This window comes from Gastrolobium bilobum, unplaced genomic scaffold, assembly GCF_033153095.1.
Source record: "Gastrolobium bilobum isolate Gb01-03AN ecotype WA unplaced genomic scaffold, APGP_CSIRO_Gbil_v1 utg2184, whole genome shotgun sequence".
Lineage (NCBI taxonomy): Eukaryota > Viridiplantae > Streptophyta > Magnoliopsida > Fabales > Fabaceae > Gastrolobium > Gastrolobium bilobum.
In genome coordinates, this window is record NW_026899222.1 from 620214 (window position 1) to 646679 (window position 26466).

Consider the following 26466-nt stretch of genomic DNA (forward strand, 5'->3'; position numbering starts at 1 on the left):
AAGGATGATCTATTTGTCTTCGTTATTGTTTACTTTGATAGTATGAGTTGTCTAAATATCTAATGAAAAATAATGAAATTGAGATTAGCTTTTTTTGTTTTCCTTTGCTGATTATAATTGTTGATTCAAGTTCCGGCTATAAGGGTCATTAGTTATTACAGAGTAAGTGCAAAAGAGGAACTGCCTAAGAGCTCTACAATGGTAGCCCTAGTTAATGTTTGGAAAACTCCAATGTAGAATTAAAAGGAATTTTCAGTTGACAACAGAGTTAAGTAGAGTAGGGAGACAACCTAACTATTTTTATTAAATACATCCAGGGGAGGGGTGAGGAGTAAGGAGTTTTAAATGTAATTAAGTTCCGACTCATATTAATTCCACTCATAGAGTTGAAGTTTATGGGATATTTGGCCGGCATACAAAAAAAAGAAGAAGAAGGAATTTCCTTAAAAGATCATGATAACTTAGATTAAAGGAGAGAAGATTTATAAATCACGAAATATTGCTCTAGAACTTTTAAGTAAGGCTTTAATATTTCTATAATTAATATAGATAAGTTATCTACGTACATTCCTAAAATGACGTCGTTCTGAATTGAATAATTAAAAAATTATAATAAGAAAGACTATTATAACCTTGAAGTTATTTATAATTATAAAAATACATTGATTTTCGTCCTAAAACGTCACCATTTTGGGTTCAATTGCAAGTTTGGAATTGTTCTCAAAATTAATTGGAAAAACTTCAAAAATTCCTTTACAAGTTTTCTCAAAATCACTTAACCCTCTTCCTGAAATTTTTAATCATTTATCCCCCTACTTAATTTTTTTTTATCACTACCCCATAATTTGATTTTTCATCCAAAATTTTGTTAACAGAGTTAATTTTTTTAAAAAATACCAAAATTACCACTAATAGAAAAAAGAAAAACATAATTATTTCACCAACACAATTTTAGACGAACTCATGAAATATTTTCTTTAAGGTTGCCTTGTTAGAATTAGTAATTATTAAAATTATTTCCTACAAATTCCATTGCTATTAAACACCGTACTCACAATTGTTGGTGTCGTTCTTCAAATAAAATGATTTTTTCAAAAAAAATAAATAAAAAATACTGATTTACAAAGAAAGAGGTGAGAAAGGAAGCTTTTGAGAGAATCCTGGTCGCCACCAGTATCTTCTCTATACGCTACCCCGCCAAATTGGCACGAACTGGAATTTCAATTCCCTCCATTTTCACCAATTTCAAATCCCTTTTATCTTAATTCAACTCTCTCTCTCTCTCTCATCCCGTGGATTTGTTTTCGTTTCCTATGGCGGACTGTGAAGCTCCCTCCTTTTCTCTAGGGCTTGATCTCGCTCACGAAACCCCTCCACATTCTCCAATCAATCCACCCAACCACGACGACGACGACTTGGGCCCACAAGTCTCAGACTCCGATCCCGAAACCCGACCCGATCCGCCACGCCGTATCCTCAAGCGCCTCCGCCGAGGTCCGCCGCAGTCCCTTCCGAAGCAAGTGGAGCCGCCGTCGCGCTTGGACGGCGACGATGACATTGAGGATTTCTCCTCACAAGATGATGATATTGTTCAAGGTTAGCTAACACAATCAATTATATTCTTTAACTGAAATTCAGCTATCATTGGTTCAAATCAATTTTATTGTTTCACTCCTTAACTGAAATTCACGACTTAATGCTTCTGTCATTAGTTCAAATCAATTATATTGGTCATTGGATGCTGTTCTGATTAGGAAAATGGTCACAGCTTCTTCTCCACATGCACTATACATAACCACCCACTAAGCACACTATCACAGCCACAATCACCTGCATAACTGCCCACTACAGTTACTCTCCCTTCAACTGCTTTGGCATCCCCTTACTTATATCACCCCAGCCCAAAGGAATTTCACTATCACTTCTACACATCACTCGTTATTGTTAACTTTTATAAATTTTATCTTTCAGTCAGTCATTGCATTAAGATTCTGCTTTTCTGCTCATTAATTTTTAATAATATCTTGAATTATGAATGGTTTGTATTCTTGATTATAAAGTGTTTTTTTTTTTTTTATTTCCTGTAACATTAGGACGTGCACATCCATCGGCATGGAATCATTCTGTGTGTAGCAGCTCAAAAGTCTCGTTGAATGGTTGTGGAGTTTTAACTCCTCATTCATCTGGCAACTGTAGGGAAAGAAAAAGAAAGCAAGCTTCAGATACTTCAGCTTCTGATTCTGCTAATTTGGAGACGGGCCCAAGAGGGTTGGTGTTTCCAAAGTTAAAAACTAGTCCTCTCCGAAGGTTTCAATTGCTTGATTCCGATTCTGATGATCCAGTAGGTGAAGATGTTAGTGGTGCGAATAAAGTTGATCCTCCCTCGAAGGAAGCAATGCATACCCTAAGCAAACCTGTGACTTCTTTTGAACAAAATAGAAAAACATCATTTACTATGAACCAAAATCAGGATCTTTGGAAAGATTTTTCTCCAGTGAAGAGTTTTTCCATTCCAACACCAGCCTTCAATGAGGTATGTGAAGAATACTTTCGTTCTCCCAAGTACAAGGGAGTGGAGGAATCAGGGATTGATGCATCTAAAAGTCATGATGAGAGATATCTTGGGGTCAATTCTAGCTGCCAAAGGGATCAACAACTATGGGAATCAACAGACCCTCTTCCTCCTGCTCATCGTTATTTTTTTCATGAGGATCCCAGAATTCAGAAGTTAGTTCGCAGTCGCCTGTGTAATTTTTCTCCGCTAGGTGTCAACAGAGTGAATCAGCAACCTAACGTCTCAAATATCGATTACATGTAACTTATATTCTTTTCTTAACCATTTTTATCTTTTGGTAATAATTAAAAAAGAAAACTTTAACCATGTTATACTATATTTTTTATGTGTTTTGGTTTCAGGGGACAATTTAACAGTGGAGGAGCTTCTAAAACGCAGGGAGTTCAAAAAAGTTATGTTAGCAGCTCAACAAGGGGAAAAAACAAAGGAAAAAACTTGGTCTTTGAGGATACCTTTAATGCTTCTGGAGGCTGGGTGGATCCCAAAATTAATTCTCCGTTCAGCCATGGAGAATCTTGTAGACAGAAAGGAACAAAGAGAAATAGCACTAAAACCGGCATGTCAAAAAGAACAAATAAAACAAACAAATCAAACTCGTCAAATGTTTCATGTGCTTCTGAAAACTGGGTGGAACCCAAGAGTATGCCAAAGGATGCAGGCAAAAGACGTGTTCAAGCAAGTGGTCAATCTGCTGGTCATTGGTATACATCATCAGAGGGAAGAAAGGTATGTTATATTTACTTTCTCATGTTGCTAGATGCTGGTCATCCGAAGTTATGTAAACTGATTTGTTATATTGTTTAAAATTGAAATGCAAAAAGCACCCCATATAAGTATGCTTTTGAAGTGTTATATAGATGCAGTGAAAAATTGTCCTATGATTTGATCCTTAGGATTCTATCTTTTAATATAGCCTTATATACTTATTTCCCATTGTTTATGTCAACATCCCATGCCATCAAGATGAATAGTTATGTTACATTGTTACCGTATCTGATATTATATTAAAAACATTTCTTTCTTTCTGTAAAATTCTGCTGCCTATGTATTCATTTTGTAGGATATTATGTCATTGTATTCCATGTTATTCTAGACACAGAAACAACTTACAAGTAGAAGATATCTGTGTTTTACATCTCATGGTAGAAATTAAAGATATAAAGTTGTCATTGCTATCCAAAGGGTGCGGTTAAAAGTGGCTGTTTGAACTTGATGAAATATAAGACTGAAATGTATTTTTCATATATTGATTGACACCCAAAGGGATCTTTATATACAGATTACAAGGTAGTTAAGGAGTTGAAGTAATAAATAAAATACACAGTAACCGAAGAGGCATCACACTACTCAAAGGGACAAGTAGCTAGAAACAAGTAGAAAACTCTAGAATATTCTACACTCCCCCTCAAGTTGGGAGATATATATTGATCATCCCCAACTTGCTAATTAAATCCTCAAAGATGGGTTTGTGTAATCCTTTGGTGAGAATGTCGGCTGTTTGCTCCTTGGTAGGTATATATGACAAACATACACTACCCTCCTCCAATTTTTCTTTGATAAAATGACGATCAACCTCCACATGTTTGGTTCTGTCATGATGTACAGGATTTTGAGTAATACTGACTGCAGCCTTATTATCACAATAGAGTCTCACAGGTAGAGAATAAGATATCTTTAATTCTCCAAGGAGCCTTCTTAACCAGATTCCTTCACAAATGCCATGGGCTAGCGCCCGAAATTCTGCTTCTGCACTGCTTCTGGCAACAACAGTTTGTTTCTTACTTCTCCAGGTCACAAGATTTCCCCAGACATAGGTACAATATCCTGAAGTGGATCTTCGGTCCATAGCAGAGCCAGCCCAATCAGCATCTGTATAGATTTCTATCATCCTCTTGTGTCCCCTTTTAAAGAGCATTCCTCGACCAGGGGTGTTTTTGAGGTACTTGAGGATTCTATAAACAGCATTAAGGTGTTTTTCCTTAGGAGAATGCATGAATTGGCTAACCATGCTAACCGCAAATGCAATATCAGGCCGAGTGTGAGATAAGTAGATCAGCTTCCCTACCAACCTTTGGTATTGCTCCCTGTCAACATCTTTTCCATCTTCAATTCCCAATTTAATGTTGGGTTCAACTGGAGTTTCTGCAGGCTTGCACCCAAGCATACCTGTTTCTTGTAGCAGGTCTAGAATATATTTCTTCTGAGATAAGGAAATTCCCGCCTTGCTACGAGCAACTTCCATTTCAAGGAAATATTTGAGAGATCCAAGATCCTTTAGTTCAAACTGACTAGCTAAACCCCCTTTTAAAGATTTTATTTCCTCCCAGTCATCACCTGTGACAATTATGTCGTCAACATAAACAATGAGGATAGCAATTTTGCCACTATCGGAGTGTTTAAAAAATAAAGTGTGATCAGTCTGAGCTTGGATAAATCCTCTTTCTTTAACAACACGAGTAAACTTTTCAAACCACTCTCTAGGGGATTGTTTAAGTCCATAAAGAGATTTCTTCAACATGCATACTGAACCATCTCCCTGTTCAAAACCAGGTGGTGGATCCATGTAAACTTCCTCATGTAAGTCCCCATTTAAGAAAGCGTTCTTTACGTCCAATTGATGCAAGGGCCAATCAAGGTTGGCAGCAAGTGATAGTAAGACTCGGATAGAGTTAAGTTTGGCAACGGGAGCGAACGTCTCCTGATAGTCTATCCCATAAGTCTGAGTAAATCCTTTGGCAACCAATCTGGCCTTATATTTGTTGATGCTGTTATCTGCATTAAATTTTATTGTGAACACCCATTTGCAACCTACAGTTTTCTTTCCTCTGGGAAGTGCCACGGACTCCCAAGTTCCATTTTTTTTAAGAGCATCCATTTCTTCAAAGACTGCATCCCTCCATTTAGGGTCATTAAGTGCCTCTTGGATATTTTTTGGTATTTTTGTACCGTCTAATATAGTGTTGAAAGCACGAAAACCTGGAGATAACTTTTCATATGAAATGTGATGAGAAATAGGATGAGCAGTGCAAGATCTAGTACCTTTTCGAAGGGCAATGGGCACATCTAGGTCAGCTGTACCAGTGTTCTCAAGTGGATTGCTGGAACTAGGTCTCGGGTCAGAATCCTGGCAGTTTAGAGGATCTTGAGGAGATTTACGCCTGCTGTAGAATTTTCCCCATTTACCGGGAGGATCTCTAGTCTCTGGTACAATTGCTGTCCTTGTCTCCTGTACATTAACTCCCCCTGACTCCAAAGGTAAAGAAACAACAGATGTTTCCAAGGGTAAAGGTAAGACAGTAGAATTATTTTGATTCCAAGACTTGTCTTCATTTATACCAATAGACTCCCCCTGAAGAGAAGTCGAGGGAAAAAATGATTGTGTTTCACAAAAAGTAACATCCATAGAAACAAAGACCTTTCGAAGAGAAGGTGAGTAGCACTTGTAACCTTTTTGATTAGGAGGATATCCTATGAAGACACATTTAACAGACTTATGGTCAAGTTTGGACCTTTGATGTGGAGGAATATGAACAAAAACCACGCAGCCAAACAACTTTGGAGGAAGGGAAGAGAGAGCCCGAAAGGAGGGAAAAGAGCGGGTAAGGCAAGATATGGGAGAATGAAAATTCAAGACGCGAGAGGGCATCCGACTGATGAGATATGAGGCAGTCAAGACAGCCTCCCCCCACAGGTATTTAGGGACATGCATTGTAGACAAGAGGGCTCTAACAACTTCAATGAGATGTCTATTTTTCCTTTCAGCCACCCCATTTTGTTGAGGGGTGTTAGGACAAGAACTTTGATGGATAATACCTTGCTTGGTTAGGTAATCACCAAGAACAGAATTAAAATATTCAGTACCGTTGTCAGTTCGCAGGATTTGGATAGAGGTCTGGAATTGAGTTTGTACCATAGCATGAAAATTTTTAAAAGTGGCTGCAGCTTCAGACTTATCTTTTAGAAGATATACCCAGCATACTCTAGAATGATCATCAATAAAGGTAATAAACCAACGAGTTCCAGATATATTTTTTTCACGAGCTGGGCCCCAAATATCACTATGAATCAATGTAAATGGAGACGAAACATGATAATCTCTAGGGAAATAAGAAACACGAGAGTGTTTTGCAAACTGACAATCATCACAAAAAAAGGAACTTGGTTTTTTGTTGATAAATAAGTTTGGAAGCAGCTTTTGAAGATAAAAGAAATTTGGGTGTCCTAAACGACGATGCCACAACAAAACATCATTACAATCGTCTGATAAACATAAAGAGTGATTTGCAAAAAATCTCTTTTCATGAGAATCTTCTTCAAAATAGTGAAGCCCTTCTTCCTCTCTAGCACTGCCAATCATCAGCCCCGAATCCTGTTCCTGAAAAACACAGGTTTTGGCAGAGAATTTAGCAACACAATGCAATTCAGAGGAAAGTTTACTAATAGAGATAAGGTTACAAGTAAGAGAAGGGACATGAAGGACAGAATTCAGAGTAATATGTTCAGAGAGCTTAATGGATCCTTTTCCCGCAATATTAAAGAAACTACCATCAGCAGTCCTTATTCGTGACTGGTGATAATAAGGGGTATAAGAACAAAACAGGGATGCATTACCTGTCATATGATCAGAAGCTCCCGAATCAAGAATCCAACGACTATTATGATCAACATGAAATGCCATACCTTGTTGAGCAACATGACTAGTTGCCTCAGCAGATTGAGACATCACCTTCTGAAATTGCTCATAATTCTTACCGTTTAAACGGTGGTTAGTAATCTGTATAGCTGGGTTGTCTCCGGAAGACGAAGAACAGGGAAGAGGAAAGACACCGGAAACATTACCGGATATTTTTTCAGAATGCTTATTCTCAGCCTCAATATTTTCAACTTCCATTGTTCAAAATAAAAAAAGTAAAAAAGGAACTCCAATCGTTCAGAACCAAAAAATCACGAAGAGGAACCAACTGGACCCAGCAAGAAGAGTGCTCCAATCGTGATTTAAACCCCCAGAACAGGAAGAGGAAGGCCAGGCGAGCCGTTCTGTGAAAGCCGCGTGACAAACGGAGGCCGGCAGGGCGGCGCGTGGCTCACACGCGCCGGAGAGGCAGTTCTGCAGTGGCGGCGCGTGGCTGACTTTCCGGCGACGGGGCTGACGTGGGTCGACTCGGAAATGGCTTCTGAGTCCAATGGTGGCCTTGGTTTCGTGACTGGAGGGGTCCAGATATGGTTTCTGAGTTATTTTAATAAACAGTGAAAAATGGAAAACGGAAGGAAACGTGGAGGTTTACAATATGACCACAGGATAACCTGCTCTTGATACCATGATGAAATATAAGACTGAAATGTATTTTTCATATATTGATTGACACCCAAAGGGATCTTTATATACAGATTACAAGGTAGTTAAGGAGTTGAAGTAATAAATAAAATACACAGTAACCGAAGAGGCATCACACTACTCAAAGGGACAAGTCGCTAGAAACAAGTAGAAAACTCTAGAATATTCTACAGAACTCCAAGGTTGAAAGTTCGCTTCTTGGAGAAATACTCTTGGGTAGACCTTTGGCCTTCACCATGCCCGGGTCGAATTGCGAAATCAACGTATATATCTCCAAAAAATAAAATTGTTATTGCTTTGATTGTTTTTAATTGATTCAGCAATTTATTCTCTGAATCGTTTTTTCTTCTACTAGTCATGAACATAGAATGGTGATATTGCAAATGCTGCTGGCTTTTGCTTATCTGGTAGTCATTCTTGCAATTCTTGATTTAGTTGTCTTTGAGTTTCCTGTAGACTAATATCTTGTAGTCATATTGTATTAGTCTATCGGATCCTGATTCTTTATCTTCCTACTGTAGGTTTATGTCGACAAAAATGGGCAGGAGTTGACAGGCCGAAGTGCTTATAGACAATATCGGAAGGTACATCGACTTGCTTACTATTCTGATATTTATTGTCCTTTTGGATTGGTTATTGCACTGAATGCCTTTGATGCTTACAGGAGAGTGGAGCAGGGTTCAAGAAATCAAAAAAGAAAACTAGTGTCAAGAAGACAAATTCCAAGAAGAGAAACTAAACATTTGATGGCAAGGCATTTATTCCACGCCTGGCCCACATCCTGTAAATTACTCGTGGATCTTATGACTAACATTACCCTATAGGTCTGATTGGGTTAAGTTGCCATGAACTTCTGGTGTCATGTGTTATGGATGGGAGCAAGGAAGCTAGCAATGTAGCGTGCAGCATCACGTGCGGGGAAATCGATTGAGGGCTCGTTGTCTTGTGTTGCTCCAAGTGGTTCTGTAGATATCGACAGTCTTGCTACCATGAAACTGTAGCTTGAGATATTGATTCACTTTGTCTTCGCATCCACAATGATGCCTCGATTCACTCTTTCTTTTGATTCACCACTTTGTTCTCTTTGCGCTTATGATCCCCATTTGAATAGAAACCACTACATAGTGAGCTTCTTGCCCCTTGTTAATTCTGCATCATTTCCCTTTTCGGGTATGTTTAGATGAAAGATAATGGAAGAAAAAGAAGGATAAAACAAGGTTCAATTGAACGAAGACATTTGAGAGGACCTCTCCTTCCCTCTATGTTACTTCGTTTAAGTGTTCTGGCTCTCTCTATGCTGTTTACTTAAATTGATAAATACTAGGTAATGAAGCTTGCAGGCGATGCACAAATCTTACCCGAAAATTAGGAATTTACCTTGCAAAACCTTTATGTCCTTTTTAAATTTTTAATGAAAAAAGGGATTGCAGCATTGCATTTATTTAATAATACTAATTCTATTAAAATGTAATAAAGCCCAGTAGTAAGTTTAATTTTCAAATCTGCAGGACGGTGTATCAAAAAAAAAAAAAAATCAGCACGACGGGCTGCGAACAATCGGGAGTAGGGATAAAAATGCCACAAATACGACAAATATGTCGTATATAAAAAAGTATATATACATAATTCGTACATATTTTCTCCCCTGGAACAGAATCCATTTGAAGGATCTAAAGAGCGGCGTTTGGCAGAAGATAAATTTTTTTTACCAGGAAATTACAATTACTAGCAATATAGTGAGGAAGTAAGTTGAAAAGTTAAAAAAAAGTTATTTGGTAAGCCCAAATATTACCAGAAAAATTAATTTAAGTTTTCTCAGTTTATGTTTGATTGAAGGTAAAATATTAATTGAAAAATAGTTAAAATTATCAAAGTAACCCTTACCTATCAAATTTTGGCACATTATTTCAGGAATATTTGTGTTTGAATTTTCGTTCCCAAACTTTTTGTTTCACAGCTAAATCAAAATACCATCTTCTATGTAATATTCTCAAGTAGTAATATGGATAAAATTTTACACACAATGTCACATTTCCATGCAAATTAGAATCTTGGGCAATTTTTTTGAAAACTCCTACCAAACATGATTTTCTTTGCATCTCATGTGAACTTTTCCGAGCAACAAAATAAAACTATCCTACCAAACACACCCCAAGTGACATCAGAAAAGGTTGGATAACATATCAAGATAAAAACATTGGACGCTTTAAAAGAAAAAGATTGGACTGGTAATTGCCAATGACTTCATGTATTTAGAATTGGAAAAAAAATGTTTGTCTTTTTAGTTAAAACTAGTCTATTTTATTTAAAATTTAAATTAAAAAAATCTCTTAGTTTCTATTCTTATGATTTCTATTGTGTATATCTTTTTCTCACTTAAAATAATACAATCACGATTCAATATTTTTAAGACAAACACTAATCTATTTAGAATTACCTCTTTCAACCCTCCCAGACACGGAAAAAAGTGGTAAAAAAAAAAAACTATGGTTGTCAGCAGCTATCAGCTAAAGAAATTTAGGTCTTCAGTTGGGTATCACCACATCATTGTCTTCAACGATGATTAGAAGTACTCTGATTGTGTTCACTCTTGTCTTCTGGAATTGGAGAACCTTTAGATCCCAATATCCGTAGGCATACTCTGAAACCCATCAAAATAAAACATTCATTAGTCTTGAGATAAAATCAAGTGATATTATGACAAACGTGTTAATTGGAGTATATGAACAGTGCTTTGCACCAGCGGGTGTATAATTTAGACCCAACTGAACAATCATGGTACCCAACAATTATACACTTCTGAAAAGGAAACCAGAATGGTAAAATGTAAAATCATACGAGTTTAAATCCTCTGCCTTGCTCTTGATATCACTTGACCAAAATACTGGATCAGAGCTCTTAGGTAAAGTATCTTGTTGCTGCATCTTCTCTCTTAGCCACTGCTCTGCTTTATTGCATTCATTGATGATCTGAAACATGAAAGTTGTCACTTTAAAGCTGATAGTAAGGGCTGCATACCAAAATAATATTTATTCACCTATTTGACAATATACCAGTTCTTTATTTTGGGCTGGAAGGGAATCTGCAGACATGCGATTTTCTACAATGCAACTTAACAACTCTCTCGTGGCTTGTGCTCTTGCTTCTTCATCTTTATACCGATTCTCGATTGGATCCACCAGCTACAGGAAGACGGAGAATGTAAACAAGTATGGCATGGGAAACATAGAGATTAGAGAAACAAAAATAACCTGTTTTATATCTTCTAGTTTTGCAGAATAAGCATGTACAGTTTCATCATCACCATCATCATAAAGCCACTCCTCAGTCTCTTGCAGACTCCTAGATATGCCATCCCTCTCTTGCTCACTTGCAAAGCCCCGATATGAGTTGAAGAGCTATTTACACATACGCAAATATATTTAGTGTCAGTTTATCAAGAAAAATAGAGCATACACACAAAGAAAGGCTTGTATAAAACATCAAAAGGCAGACGAAGGATAATTTTTTTAACTTCAGATCCTATGAAGATTGGATTGTAAAGTATGGAGCATCTTCACAATCTTAGTTTCAGTCTACATTTATTCATGAGTCATGACAGCAAGTCATGAAAAACCAATTCTTTGGTGACTGTCTTTTTCTCATTTAATCCAATCAATACTTTCACATGAACATAGCCAAAGTTAAAGTTCTAGTTTTTGAAAAGGAACACCTCAAGTAAATATTATGAAAACAAGGAAAAAAAAAAAGGATCATCCAATGGACAGTAATCTATTGAGGCAGAAGAAATGAGAGAAGGCATAAACCAAGTATTTGAATCACAGAACCCAGTCCTTACATCTCATTAAGATGTTGAATCTGTACCTTACTCCTCATTTCATAGATATAAGACTCCAAGGAATTCTTCTTGTCTTTGGTTAGCTCCATTGTTCTGTCCTGCTGGGTCAACTGGAGTTCTTTTTCTTGAGCTTCCAAGATCTCAGCCTTGGTCATTCCACCATAGATATTCTCATTCACTGGTACATGAAGCCTTCTGTTAGCTTTATCTTTTCTTGTACCATCAGCCTGTAAAAAGGCATGATAGTAACACTTTATTTACTCAAAACACCAATGTTTTGATACAATATCACAGAGATTATAAATAAATTGTGACAGACATGTCACATAATTCAACATCAGAAATGATCAGATAATAAAATTTTGGAGTAAACTTTTTCATGTTTAAAGGATGATTTGGAAGAAATATCTAACATAAGAGATCTTCCATTAAAAAGAGGTGTGCATCTGTGTGTGTGTGTGTGAGAGAGAGAGAGAGAGACTAACGTGAGAGTACTTACAGAATGACGTGGAGATTCACACTTTTTTTTATTGATACTATCATCAATGACATTTTCAACTGTCTCAGATATGGGTTCAACATCCATTGCTGTAGAAGCTGAATGATAATCACCAGTTGGAACTGAATCATCCACATGATCTTCGACCAACTGAAGACAGGTACATGTGCAAATCATGATCTCTCAGAAAACAGAACACAATATTGAGAGATAGAACTCAGGCTTCTTACTTACTGTAGCTGATTCGATACTGACAATGCCATGCAAATTTAGTTGAACTTTAACTTTAACTCTCGTCTTAGTACCATGGGATCCATGGAAAGGACCAATCTGAATAGAAGTGGTGAACAAATGCATAAGCATATATAACAAATTGTGGGCATGCAGAACAAATCACTGTTTTTATCATTGTCACAAGGAATAACAGTATATCACAACTACTCGAGTTATAGCATTACAGTCCTGTAATTTCTAGAGGTCAATAATTTGTAATACTAGATATAAAAAACTGAAAAAGAAGGCAAGATAGAGAGAAATGAATGTAGAGAGAGAGAGAGAGTAGGAGAATGAATGAATGAATGAATGCTCCACAATCACACTGTTCACTATTCAATTGCCTAACTGAAAAGTAACTAATCCTATCACATAAATAAGTAGCTAAGTAAATTTTCTCACTTGAAGCCTACAATCAACTGGAATTAGACAGAAGGTCTGGATGGTTGCACATGAGTGCACAACAGCTTCTAGATAACTGAGTCGTAGACAACTTGCAGCTCAAAAGTGAAAGCTTCTGATTGTGATCATGATTACTATCTACTAAACACAATTTTTTCTGTAATCAAACATTACTACATAAGAGCCATTGAGTTCCAAACAGTGAAATTAAGATCCCCCCAAAAAAAACTCATCTTGCATGCTATTCATGAAACACACAAAAGAAGAAGCAAGGAGAGAGAGGGTAATAAGGATTTTTTTTTTTTTTTTTTGCTGGAGGGGTGGGGGTGCGCGAAGAAAAATATAAATCAGATAATAAATGTGCACTAAATGAATTGAACTCCTTCACATGGCAAGATAGTTCGAAAGCAGGCATACTTTGAAGCAACTAATTTTTGGAGACGTCCCAGGTGGTACTTCATCTGGATTAGCATAGAATGCTTCCAAATGGAGCATATTACTGCGCTGAAATGTTAAAGTTTTAACACTAGGAATGGGTTGGCCTTTTGGGAAAAGTACACCATTTGATCCTGCACAAATTGGACTTTCATCTGATGAAAGTCCAATTGAAAAAGGAATAGAATCCTGGACCTGAACAAACATGAGAAATTATATTAATTTTAACTAGAGAATGATACAAGCTATCATAAAATACTTCAAAGAAAGACATGATATCTATGAGAAATTAAAGTCAGATATCCCATTTAGATAGAAAAAAAGAGAAGTAGACAATCTAAATACAGAAAATAAACCTAGATAAAAACATGGGTCAGTTAGTAATTATTACTTTTCTAATAAGCATCTACGAACTCAAAAATCTAATCTGCAATATATATCATATAGGTAGGATAATAATGGATATTTGGTTTCAATATACAAACCTCATATTCTCTGACACGGAAAACAGGACTGAGCATTGCACACTGAAGAGCACAACCACGAACCACACACTCACTTGCATTCAGCGTTCGGCTGAGTTCTCTCTTGAATAGAGAAGTTAATATTCTAGTTATAGCTGGAATCCTAGAACCTGAACCAACTAACTCAACAGAATATATATTTTCTACAGTCAAGCCTGCATCGGCTAATGCTTTGTTGCAAGGAATATAAATTCTCTCCAATAATCCTGCAGCCAGATTCTCAAATTCCTCCCTCTTGATAAAGCCATTAACATCTTTTTCATCCATCAAGCACTCAATGTTCAGAGGCCCCTCTAGATTTGCGCTCAAAACTTTCTTTAACTTCTCACATGCTGAACGCAGCCTATTACATGCCTTGGCACTAGAATACACGTCAATGCTGTACTGTTCCTTAAATTTTGCCGCAAAATGACTAAATAGAACCTCATCAAAGTCTCTCCCCCCCAAGTTCCTGTCAAAAGCATGTGAAAGTATATTCATTTTCCCAGCCTGAAATGCTGCAATGGAGACCTGAGTATCACACTGACCTATGTCAATAAATGCAACATACACAGGAGCTGCACTGGGAAAATCTGTTTTGTAAACTCCATAAGCAAGACCAGTTGCAGTGCAATCATGGATCAACCTCAAAGGCTTCAACCCAACAATTGTTGCTGCATCGAGATATGCCCGTCTCTGCAAGTCAGTAAAGTATGATGGAACCCCAATAACACAATCCGAAACAGAGGTCCCCAAATCGTTTTCAGTTATAGTCTTCAAGTGAGCCAAGAGCATTGCTACAATTTGAACCGGGGTAAATGTATGAGTCTCCTTCAAGTATTTCAAGTGAATCAGAATGCCACCATCTGGGGCCTCAGAAGTTTCAACTGGGAGCATTTTCAGCTCATTTTGAACATCAGGGTCGTTAAATCTCCTGCCTATTAGTCTCTTCACTTGAGATATTGTGGACTTGGGGTGCATCATAGAAGAAGCAGCACCAGCAGACCCTAAAAACCGCTGTTTCTCTCCGAAGCAAACCACAGCAGGGGTTTCACGTTTGGATTCATCATTCAACAAAACATCAATCCCACGTTGCTTCACTACAGCAATGACACAGTTCTCATTCCCAATGTCAAACCCCACTACACTCATTTCAACTCACTGAATTCAATCCAATTCCCCCTTTCTACTTGACCAACAACCCAAAATTCAAAAACTTGACCAGATTCCACAAGGCTGGCCCAAAAACCTAAGCTTCACCCATCACTATCACTGCCAAACAAAAAGTTGGAAACAAACACATCAAAATTGGAACTTTCTATGAATATCATGTACTACTACCAAAACCAATAATTTAAGCCAAACCCATTTTGTGGTTGATTTTTCCTCCATTTCCAAGCCATGAAACTGAAGAAATGCTTTCAATTTAACAGGAAACGGAAGAGAAGAAAAAAAATATGGAGGCAATCCAAAATGAATAACAAGAGAGAAAGGAAGATACCTGATTTGGTGAAGAGGGTTTGGAGAGAAAGATGAAAGGTGGAATGTGGAAGCACTTGGGACTGCATAAGTACGTAGTGATGGTGGAGAGACAAAATCGCCACTTCACTCGCTCAAGCCATATATCGTATCGCCCCTCCAAAATAATGAAAAGCAACACTCATCAACATGCAAATTTCACAATAATCAATTTACGTGGGTGCACATATATAACAATTATTATTATTATTAGGATTTAATTTTTTTTTTATGCATTTTGGAATTGGAGAACGAAACGCAGAAAATCTACGTGGAGGGTTACACAGTTGTTATTCTTATGTTTTAGATGATTTCTTTTTAGTCCTTTTTTTCTTTTTCCCTTCTTTTATTACTTTCATATATATATATATATATATATATATATATATATGTGTGTGTGTTTTATAAGAGTTACGTTGTAGGAAAAGTGATTGTGTAATGTTATAGAGATTCGTTTTGCGTGTCTTAATTTTTTATTTATTTTTTTGTTGTGGAAAGTTTGTTGTGTTATGTTAAAGGATAAAACGAAAACCCTATATATATATATATATATATATATATATATAGAGGTAGGATCCTTTGACACTGGTGTCAAATTTGAAGTTTGACACCTCATCTAAGAGCCGTTAGATCAAAAAAGATCAACGGTGTCACACTGCTTACAAATTAGAGTTGTTTATATTTTTTGATCTGACGGCTCTCAGATGAGGTGTCAAACTTTAAATTTGATACCAGTGTCAAAGGATCCTACCTCATATATATATATATATATATATATATATATATATATTATTTTATTTATTTATTTTTATTTTTATCTTTTTTCAACTCTTTCGTATTTTTTGTTTGAGTTCATCTACCATCGACCCCAATTAATTTAGTAACTACACCCCCTTAATATTTCTTCATTCACTTATTCCATCTCTCCACAAAACTCATTATTATTATTATTATTATTAAAAATATATATTTTTATAATTTTAATTTATTATAAAATTATATTATTTTTTATTATCATAGTTTTTTTCCTTCCAACCCCAAACAATATTATGTAAGAGGAGATAACTTTTATTTTTAATGATTTTAAATCCTTATTTAATGTTATTAAAAAAATCTAAAGTATTTTTACCAAAAAAATAAAAAAAATCTAAAGTATTATAATATATTCACATATAAATTTTTCCCAAACAAAATCCAAATCTGAGTTAAAGCGTGGTTGACTAAGATCTCTGCATAAAGAGTTGAACAACAAAGCTAGAAACAATATTTAGCAGTCAATTTCCATATCCTAACTAGTAAGTAGTCAATGGCATGTTTGTTTTGTATTACTATCACGTTTGCGGCGAATAAATTTGGATTGTAGAATAGCTTATTTGTTTGGTTAAATTTTTGGATTTTCAAAATCAATTCGGCCAAAGTGAATTTAAAAAAAAAATTATACTTTTTCTTTTGAATAGGACTCATAAATTTTTTAAAACCATATTATATTTATATCTCAAAAGTGATTATACTTTATCATACAAAGAAAATCAATTTTTTAAGTCCAGCAAAAAAAAATTGAATTTTTTTAAACTTATTTTTAAATATGATTTCCAAAAACTTCATTTTTTTTAACATCAATTTTTTTTCTTTTCAAAATCAGTCTAACGGCAGTATAAAACAAACATACCGGTGATCTATGCCAAAGTGAGCACCAACTTTTATAATTCTCGTAAGAGTGGCTATACAATATGCTTGCAAGGTGGAACCATTTTCTGAGTAACAAGACAACCCTTCTCTAAAGTGAACAAAGACAAATATATCTTTACTTACTTTAAAAACAAAATAAATTAAAAGAAAATTTTCCCAATTCAATTATGGCCCATAATTCCATAATCATTCTTGCAATCTTGATTTTTCTCCTTTTGTATAAACTTTAAAAAAAGTGATTTTATAAATTTTTTCATAAATTATAATTTTTTTGTTAAAGTATAAACAAAATGGATTTAGTTTAAACTAGCCAAACTGGGGGCCCATCGAATGATTTGCAAGTGTTTTGAGGGTTCTGATGGCCATAATCCCCTTTAGCATTACTTTCTAGATTGATATGATCCCATGTGTTCCTCTCACAATAAAGCATGAATACTTCAAAAAAGAAAAGAAAAAAAAAGAATGAATATTTTTGTTTTCCACAATTTACTGTTTAGAAGTTAAAACCAATCATCCTTTTCAAGTCAACTTTCGTTGCAGTATTTAGCTTGTAAATTAAGTTACTAGACATTGAATAACGAGCAAAAACACTTGGTAAATAACAAGAGTTTAATTTAAATTTCCATATGACCATACAATTTTTTTTAACTGAATTGATAATTAAAAAAAATTAAAAGGTAATTCACTGATTTGAAAAATATTACCGACTCACAGTCAATTCTCTTTAGACCCCCCATAAAAGAGAGAAAATCTAGGAATTATAATGTAGAGCCAACGTCTTAAACATTTTTAAAAAATGTATATTATTCATCCAAATAGTTAATCATCCCTGAAAATCATGCCACATTCTTTACAGCATTAGTGGTTCATGGAATCCAGCAGAAGCTGATCAAACAAATTTTATACAGTATACAAGAATCACCAAAAGACCAAATGGTATTCATAAGTGAAATTTAAAGCAGTTAATTTACAATATCAAGGAAGAATATTAGAGGATTAATCTATATTAAGTTATTTAGCTAAATAATTTGCAGCCTTTTAGAGGAACCTCTCTCAAGCTTATATGGAAGAGGTAACTTAGCTAAGAATTTGTTCTGGCTCTGGAACTTTTCAAGGCAAAGGCCTCTGAGTCTCTGGAAGATGTTCAGCATACAGGTTATGCACCATTTTGACATAGTCATCAATCTTGTCAACCTTCCAATTTTCAGTACTTACAGGAGGAAGATACTTAACAGTTAGAGGGGCTGGTCTAACATGTAAACTACCTTTCTTCCATGCTAGATGAGTTCCTGTCAGGACTATTGGAACAATGGGGAGGCGCGATTGCAGTGCTAAATGAACAAAACCCTGCATGAAAAGTGGAGTAATGGGATATGAAGCATAACCAAAATGACCGCAGCTAATGAACCGGAGTAAATTCATTTATTCTCAAGGTCCTTCAAGTTATGGAAAACACCAAAACTCTGATGATTACAAGACCATGATCACCCAAATTTGGTGAAAGATAACCCTCCTATGAATGAATCATCTACACATTAGTTCCATATGAGAAAACAAAATACTTTTAAGATTAAAAAATATAGAATGAGAATGAATCCTCTTATATCTTATCTTAACATAATCATGTCATGTGAATAATCTCAGTCATTCAATGACAAATCGAGTACAATTTTAATGATATCTATATAAAGGTCTCTTTCTCTAAGTAAATAAATTATATAATGTGTTATCTTCTGGTGGACGATAGAACAAGTGATGAAATTCATATTCTGCATCCAACTCATAGGTAACAAAAAGTGAACTATATCACTCTATGAAGAACTATGTTTTTTATAGGTTAAATGCAAAGTCTAGCTAAGAAGGAGAAATCCCCAATCGAATGCTTGAACTGGCCAATGTAGCTCCAAGTGGTTGGCTAGATGAATACAAGTTTATAATCCTAGTTCTTATGCAATGCCACTCAAATTACAAACTGTAAAGAAAGTGAAGTAGATGATTACTTTTTTGAAAGGAAGTAGTCTTCCATTCTTAGACCTGGTACCCTCAGGAAAAATGATCAGGGACAGATTGTTTTTCACAACTGCACAAGCTGCCTGAACATTACAAATTGCAATGATTAAGAAATTAGAACCTTGTACAAGTATGTGATAGACGACGCAGGAATAATGCTCTGTACCTCTTTCATGGACTCAATAGCTGCAGTTGGGTTGGACCGGTCTATACGAAGATGGTTGGCCAAAACATAAAGTTGCCCAAAGAGAGGATACCATATTATCTGCATAGTTTCTGAAGCTTTGAATGCATTTTTTTCACTGGCAAACTTAATGCACATAATAATGATTTTCAATGCTGCATTGTGTACAAAAATGCACATAAATGCATACATGATAGTGATACACCAATAATTCCAAGCATGTAAGTCCAGTGTTCATGAATTGGAGCTTAACATGAAAAGACATTTCCATAGCTTTGGCAAGAACAAATGCAATCCCAACTGAGGACTTGCACAGGACATTGATCCTAAAGAGACAAGAAGAGTCCCTCTAATCCATAATGCCCCGTAAGACACCACTTATCTTGACCATTTTTTAATTATGCATTCAAAGTGGGGAAGGAAAAATTTATAACTGTAGAGCATTAAAATGTACCTCCTTCTTGGCAATGCCAACAGTGCCTGTAGGAGTCAACCACATTATAAGAAATATGTCTATTGGAGATGCATGATTACTAATGTAAATTGCCCTCTCGTTAGAGTACTCAGCACCTTCAATCTTTATAGGATTACCAAGAATCCACATCTACATCCAATATTTGAAATATCAGTCATAACTAGCAAAGCTGCCCCACAAATTTTAATACAAGTAATCGTGTCACCTCAAAAAAAATAAAAAAATAAAAAATTGAAAACACTTGGCCTTTTCATCTTGTCATCCAAATATAAAAATCAATCAACAAAAAAGATTAGAAATTCCAGCAGCTACTCACTCCAAAAGTGTGAAGCAGTATGCAGAACTAAATACTTAAGGGAGCTTACCAGCATTCTACCAGTCACATGCCCATAAATGTTTCCTTGTCTAACTCTCGCATAAGGCCATGGTATAAACACAACCATGATCAATGCCCATATGAATGTTGTGACCATCATAGACACAAAACATATGACAATTCTGATCCATGATATGATTGTTGGAACCCACCCATCATCATCTGTATAGACATCCGTCCTTCGCCTTTGTCCTGATTCATCTTTCACTAAAATTCTTGCAGGTTCTTCCACCCTTTGGCCAGAGCTTGTATTCATAAAGCTCTCCAACCTTCTATTCCTCAAAAAGGCACCACCTCCAGTATTCTCCATGACAAAATCTGTGAATTTTTTTAATACTAATAGAGTTCACCTGAACAGGACAAAGCAGAACAGCTCGGGTATTAAAATCAATTAAAAAATATTTATTCTATTTGGTTGCTGAGGATCTGATGAACAAGGACAAAGACAAATTGAAATCATCTGTTTGGATAGAGAAACCACGTACGTTGCACAGAACAAATTTATAGACTAAAATCTGTTTCTCTGGTCCATATAGGAAGTAATCAACCAAATAACTTATGACTTGAATATTCCAAAAGTTTTCAGAAAACCAAAACACATTTTCAGGAAAAGCTTCGTAAGGAGAGTGAAAAATGACACCAAAATCCGTTCCTTTCCCAGGAAACTGAACGGATAAAACCAAAAAACGTAAATTTTCCCCTCAGGTAAAAAAAAAACGTCAAAATCTTCAAACTTTATCTATGCACATCTTGCATGGAAAAGTGGGATTTTTTTTTTTCCTTTTTCGCTTTTAATATTTAGAAGGGACTATTCATCAGTTTTTCTCAGCATTCAAACAAACCAACACAGAAAGAGCTTGGACAAGACCCACCAAACCATTCTTACCAAGTATGTGACTTTGCCTCCCGCTCTATCGGAAACTTGCCCGAGAAAGCTCAGGAAAATGAAGGAAAGCAGTAGCAGTCAATCTCTATCAGGGTGGTTGTTGGGAATAGAAGCAAATCCACAAAGAGAGTCAGAGTAATGACAAATAGACAAAATGTATTATGGTATTTATTGGTGACGCTCAGAAGAGGAAGAGGGAGCCTATAAGAATGTGCCTGAGAACTGAGATAAGATGGCATTGAAATAAAGTAAGCAAGGTCACAGTTCCCGAGTTTTAAAACTATTGGCTTCTCATTTTTTTTTGTCTTTTTTATTTAGCTTCTTATACAAATTATAGTAAATTTATGCAAAATCAATTTAAAAGAAATTAAATATAATAAGATATTTTTTTTAATTTTTTTTTATTACATCAATGAAAGTTATAAAATTTTAAACAAAATGGGTAGATAATTAAGTTAAAAAATAATATGAATAATTTAAAATAAAGTAAAAGATTTCTCCTATCAATGAAAATAAATTATCGAGTCTAAAATGATATTGTTTTGTCACAGAAATTTGGTGTTTTTGTTATTCTAATTTATTGCATGGTTATTTTATTCTTTGTCATTATAATTTTTTAATCTTATAATCTAAAATAATGTCGTTTTGAAATTACTGAATTTTGTTTTATATATAGTGACTAAATCAATACTTTCTCCTTTAAAATAATAATAAAAAAAAACTTGATATACAAAATCACATGACTGATTAAAAAATGTTAAAAAGAAGAAATGATTTAAATAGTAAGAACTTTAATTTAAGGTAGTGGAGGGGTATTTTATTTCGATGGGAGTTTAATTAGGGTCGGATTGTACTAGATGTCGTTGAATATGCTGTTTTAACTTTCGTGACGCTTTAGGTTTATGCGGATTTTGGGATGTCCCATGTTACTATGTTACGTGTGTTTGAGCCGGAACTGAATTCTCTACTTCTTAAAAAAAAAATATGATATGAAAATATTGGGATAATTATAGGCTATTTGATCATTTTGTCCCTCATTAATTAATTAATAATCATTTTACTCCTAATTCAAAACTATCCACCAATCTACTCCTCTTTAATCGATTAACTTGCATTTTTAATCGATTAAATGGTTGTTGGGAGATTTAATCGACTAAATCTCCCTACTTAATCGATTAAAAAATCATACAGACTTGTTTCCCTTTGTTGCCTGTTGGGAGATTTAATCGATTAAATAGGAAGATTTAGTCGATTAAATCTCCCAACAACTATTTTTGCCTGTTTTGACCATTTAATCGACTAAAAATGCAAGGTAGTCGATTAAAGAGGAACAGATTGGTAGATAGTTTCGAATCAGAAGAAAAATAGTTATTAATTAATTAATAAGGGGCAAAAAGATAAAAAAATCGATAATTGTAACTATATAAAAATAAATTAATGATTATGATTTAATAATTATTTAGTTTAATATTTTTCTATATTTTTTTATTATTATTTATCCACCTTAATATTATTATAATTGTCCACATAATTATATTATGTCCTTTTCGATACGAGAGAATTGAGAGCCACGTATATATCATTCTACACACAATTGAATCAGCGTCACCTATCATTTGTTTATGTCACTTTCTACTGGATTGAAGATTGATTGACAAGTATTGTTCATTTTTATCATTTATTTTTATAAAGAATTAAAGTTTTGGAACACGAGAGTTTCCTCTTTTTTCTTTCTTTCTTAATTATGGACTAATTATTAGTTTCATTAATTAATTTTAATTATAATATTTACCGATTAATAACTGCTAACCAGTATAACAAGCTCCCATGTTGACCTGTTATTCATATTATATCGTATTAATTTACATACACAATATATTTTAAAGTTAACAAATTATTCATATTATGTTGTATTAATATATATAATTTGCGTAATTTTTTTTTTTGACACAAATCATAATTCATATCAGATCTTGACTCGATACCAACACGCCTGAGGACATTTACCATCCATACAAGTAGTCGTAGACCGAGAAATATATATTCATGTTCGCACATTTAATAACAAGGTTCGGGGGCAAAGCCTTTGAATTTTTTTTTATAAATTTTAAATATATTAAAAAATAAAAAAAATAATAATGAAAAATCAACTAATCTATTACAATATAGAGAAAGGCTACCACCACATAGATAACCTTAGAATATAATTGGAATTCATTTTGAAAATAAATGGGAGACTTCCGGTTGACGCAAGGGGTGCTTCTTAAAAAGTCACCATTTACAAGGAAGATAGCGACTAGGTCTGCCAGTCTATCCATTTACAGCAGTACCGGTCCGCTAGTGGGACATTGACCGTACTGTCATTTTTGTGAGAATAATATTTTTAAATATCACACTTTTGAAAAAATATACCACATTGTCACAACATCATACTTGCTGAGGTACTCAGCTACTATGGACCGGACACGTGACACTTCCTAGGAGGCTTGGTTGCCCAAAATAGCTAACTTATGTAGCAACTTTGGGTTGGATAAGACACATGTTATTCATTTGATCAAAGTAGCCATGATATGCAGCGATTATGGTATACTTTTTTTGATGATTCAAAGTCGCTGGGTAAGGAAGCTAATTTGGCCAAATCTTGTAGGACCAAATTAGCTAACATAGGTAGCTACTTTAGTCTTATATATCAACTCACGACTATACCAAAATTGTTCAGTCATGTCATTCTTCCGGTGGCTGAAATTATTTTAGAATTATTAAGTATTCTATAGTTTACCGTAACTATATTTGGGTATATATATTTAATTCTTCAATATTTTAGAATTATTCAATACGAATTATTTTTCTTAAATGAATTAGTTTTATAAAAGGATTTTAATATTTTATTCAATATTTGTGATGTATATATTTAATTTAATTGTAATTATTTTTGGGTACTTTAAATATTAGGATAAATGATATTTAAATTTTTTATATTTTATATTTTCTTTTAGTATAGGATTAAACCATAAGTTATTTGATATGAATTATTTTTCTTACCCAACGTATTAGTTACGGTAAACTATAGGATACTTAATATTATATTTTTTATTTTAAATTAATGTAAAAAATGGAAAAGTAAAAAAATAACACAGACATGACTGAACCAAAATATAAGACCAAAGTAGCTACCTATGTTAGCTACTTTGGTCGTGCAAGATTGTAGGTCAAATTAGCTTCCTTATCCAGCGACTTTAAATTGTCTTACCCAACCCAAAGTCGCTACATAAGGTAGCTACTTTCGCTTTTTCAGCCACGTGTCACGTGTCCGGTCCATAGTAGCTGAGTACCTCAGCGACTAAGGTGCCGTGACAGTGTGATATATTTTTTCAAAGGTGTGACATTCAGGTATATTATTCTCACAAAAGAGGCAGTACAGCCAATGTCTCTCCGCCAGTCTATCCAAACTATAGGTCACCAACTAAATGGTACCCCACCACATACTATTCAATTTTTTTTTTAAAAAAAAGGTTTATGTCCGCAAGTGCGGACAATAGCGCATGACTAGGTCCGCCAGCGCGTACAAGTAATTGAATATTGACAAATAATTCTTGGGCAATTTTTTAAAAAGACATATAGGATAGGAAATTTTTTTTGGATGAAAATCATTTAAGGAAGTTCATTTGAAATAGCTCATAAATTCCATGTGATTTTGTCTTAGAATCATTTATTCCTTGTGATTTTTTTTACACCTATATTCTTTCTAATTTTTTCCAACCAAACCAAAATTTAAAAGTGTTAGAAACTTAACTAATTTAACTATTTTCCCCCTTAGAAAAAAATATGGAATGTTTTTTGTACTATCTTCTTTCCCATTCATATTAGAGTTTGTAGGAATTACCATTTTTTTGGTGGTAAATTAGGAATTACCATTTGCTCAGACAATACCATTAAGCGTTTCTTGAAGAGAGTAGGGAGCAATGGTGGAGTTACAAAAATTTGTGAGAGTGATGAGCGAAAGAAATAAAACTTACACTAACTTAAGCAGGGTAACACGATAGTGGATCAATACAAATCAAATTTGAAGAACTCTCTATAATCTCTTTATACATGAAGAATAATAAAGACAAAAGCTGGAAAGCTAAGTTTGAGGGAGGTGAACTTATCCTGCACTAGTGCACTACCTTTCTCTTAGGGAGCGTTAGATACGCGTCATTCTTCGAGATTTTTGGGAAACTGAATTTTTTTAAATTTTAAATTTTCGGATATTATCATAAACTGAAGGTAAAAATCATATTTTTGAAAATCGAGATTTCCGGATAAAAAAAATTCCTCCTCTATCAAACGCCCCCTTAAGTTTATATGAGGTCTAAGACAAATATTTGCATGAATTTGGAGGGAGGGGGTGGGGGTGGCAATTGCCCCTCTTAACCTCTTCGTGAGTATTCCACCACTAGTAGAGGGTTGTTAGTACAGAGTGAGACGAAAAAGATTCGATAAAATACACGGTGATAGCCCATTGTGAGATACGGAATAGATAAGCTTCATCTTAATACTATATGACAACCTTTTATTATGTTCTTCTTCATCGGAAGGATTGCATTACTTCTATATAATATAATTTTGTTTAGAAATAACACATATGAATGTTGAAGAAAATATACTGCGTAGAGAACATAATTTTATGTGATTAATTTTGATTTGCATGGATTAATAAACAGTGTTTAGTTTGGAGAACTAAACAATTTTGGGGGGCTGGAAAACTGAACAATGGAATATAGAATTGCTACTACAACCTACAACGACATTGAAGAGGTTTTCTCTATTACATCAATTGCTCGCCATACTTAACAGACCAAAACAAGTGTCAATATATAAAAGGTTTTCCTTATGTGCAACTTTAAATTTTAGAACGAGGGAAATTTTATACACAAAACACTCTAAAGTGATTTTTTGAGGGATAAAATGGTCAAACTCACTAAAATTTTAATAGTGTTAAATTAACATGATTTTGGATGAAAAAAATATAGGGAAAATAAATGATAAAAAAATTACAAGAGAATGTGTGATTTTAAGGACCATACGAGGAAAATTTTCAACTTTTCCAAGCTTATTTATCGGGGAAAACCATAGTCTTTTTATTCTTTCTGAAACTATTAATTCTTTTGATAATATAATAATATAATAATATATATATATATATATATATATATATATATATATATATATATATTAATTATCGGGGAAGAAAGAATTAATGAATATATATTTATCATGTTATTAATTAGCGTACATATTTATTAAAAAAAAGTATAACTATACATACTTTTTAAACATGAGAAATATTATATTTACAAAATTTTTGTTTATAAACTCATACAAACTACCTTATATTTTATCAGTAAGACACTTTTGAGTGAAGTCTTATCGATAAAACATAGTTTAGTTTGTAAAAAAAAAGTTGATCATTATAACCCTCTTCTTTA

At 34.4% G+C, this 26466-nt stretch overlaps 3 protein-coding genes across 3 annotated transcripts; 1 reads left to right on the forward strand and 2 right to left on the reverse strand.

The window, feature by feature from the left end:
- Positions 1-1174: 1174 nt before the first annotated feature.
- LOC133288513 (uncharacterized) lies at positions 1175-9044 on the forward strand. The gene is made up of 5 exons (XM_061486298.1): positions 1175-1596; positions 2094-2814; positions 2917-3301; positions 8432-8494; positions 8575-9044. The coding sequence occupies exons 1-5, from the start codon at positions 1314-1316 to the stop codon at positions 8647-8649; spliced, it is 1527 nt and encodes a 508-aa protein (XP_061342282.1). The 5' UTR covers positions 1175-1313; the 3' UTR covers positions 8650-9044.
- Positions 9045-10404: 1360 nt separating this feature from the next.
- Positions 10405-15393, reverse strand: LOC133288504 (heat shock 70 kDa protein 16-like). Its single transcript, XM_061486283.1, has 10 exons — positions 15362-15393; positions 13843-15132; positions 13340-13552; positions 12482-12577; positions 12248-12397; positions 11775-11975; positions 11162-11308; positions 10964-11092; positions 10749-10879; positions 10405-10551 (listed from the first exon to the last, which is right to left on the reverse strand). The coding sequence occupies exons 2-10, from the start codon at positions 15010-15012 to the stop codon at positions 10464-10466; spliced, it is 2325 nt and encodes a 774-aa protein (XP_061342267.1). The 5' UTR covers positions 15013-15132; positions 15362-15393; the 3' UTR covers positions 10405-10463.
- A 2658-nt stretch (positions 15394-18051) lies between these two features.
- Positions 18052-21166, reverse strand: LOC133288516 (1-acyl-sn-glycerol-3-phosphate acyltransferase-like). Its single transcript, XM_061486301.1, has 6 exons — positions 20999-21166; positions 20102-20462; positions 19716-19865; positions 19244-19342; positions 19068-19160; positions 18052-18414 (listed from the first exon to the last, which is right to left on the reverse strand). The coding sequence occupies exons 2-6, from the start codon at positions 20420-20422 to the stop codon at positions 18178-18180; spliced, it is 900 nt and encodes a 299-aa protein (XP_061342285.1). The 5' UTR covers positions 20423-20462; positions 20999-21166; the 3' UTR covers positions 18052-18177.
- Between the last annotated feature and the right edge of the window lie 5300 nt (positions 21167-26466).

Coding starts and splice junctions, on each gene's coding strand:
- LOC133288513 (XM_061486298.1), top strand. CDS start 1,314: ATGGCGGACTGTGAAGCTCCCTCCTTTTCTCTAGGGCTTGATCTCGCT. Junction 1,597..2,093: donor AGATGATGATATTGTTCAAG/GTTAGCTAACAC, acceptor CTGTAACATTAG/GACGTGCACATCCATCGGCA. Junction 3,302..8,431: donor CATCATCAGAGGGAAGAAAG/GTATGTTATATT, acceptor TTCCTACTGTAG/GTTTATGTCGACAAAAATGG.
- LOC133288504 (XM_061486283.1), bottom strand. CDS start 15,012: ATGAGTGTAGTGGGGTTTGACATTGGGAATGAGAACTGTGTCATTGCT. Junction 11,093..11,161: donor AACTAGAAGATATAAAACAG/GTTATTTTTGTT, acceptor GTCTTCCTGTAG/CTGGTGGATCCAATCGAGAA. Junction 10,552..10,748: donor AAGGCAGAGGATTTAAACTC/GTATGATTTTAC, acceptor GATGGGTTTCAG/AGTATGCCTACGGATATTGG.
- LOC133288516 (XM_061486301.1), bottom strand. CDS start 20,422: ATGGAGAATACTGGAGGTGGTGCCTTTTTGAGGAATAGAAGGTTGGAG. Junction 19,866..20,101: donor ATGTGACTGGTAGAATGCTG/GTAAGCTCCCTT, acceptor TATTGGATGTAG/ATGTGGATTCTTGGTAATCC. Junction 19,161..19,243: donor CTATTGAGTCCATGAAAGAG/GTACAGAGCATT, acceptor TGTAATGTTCAG/GCAGCTTGTGCAGTTGTGAA.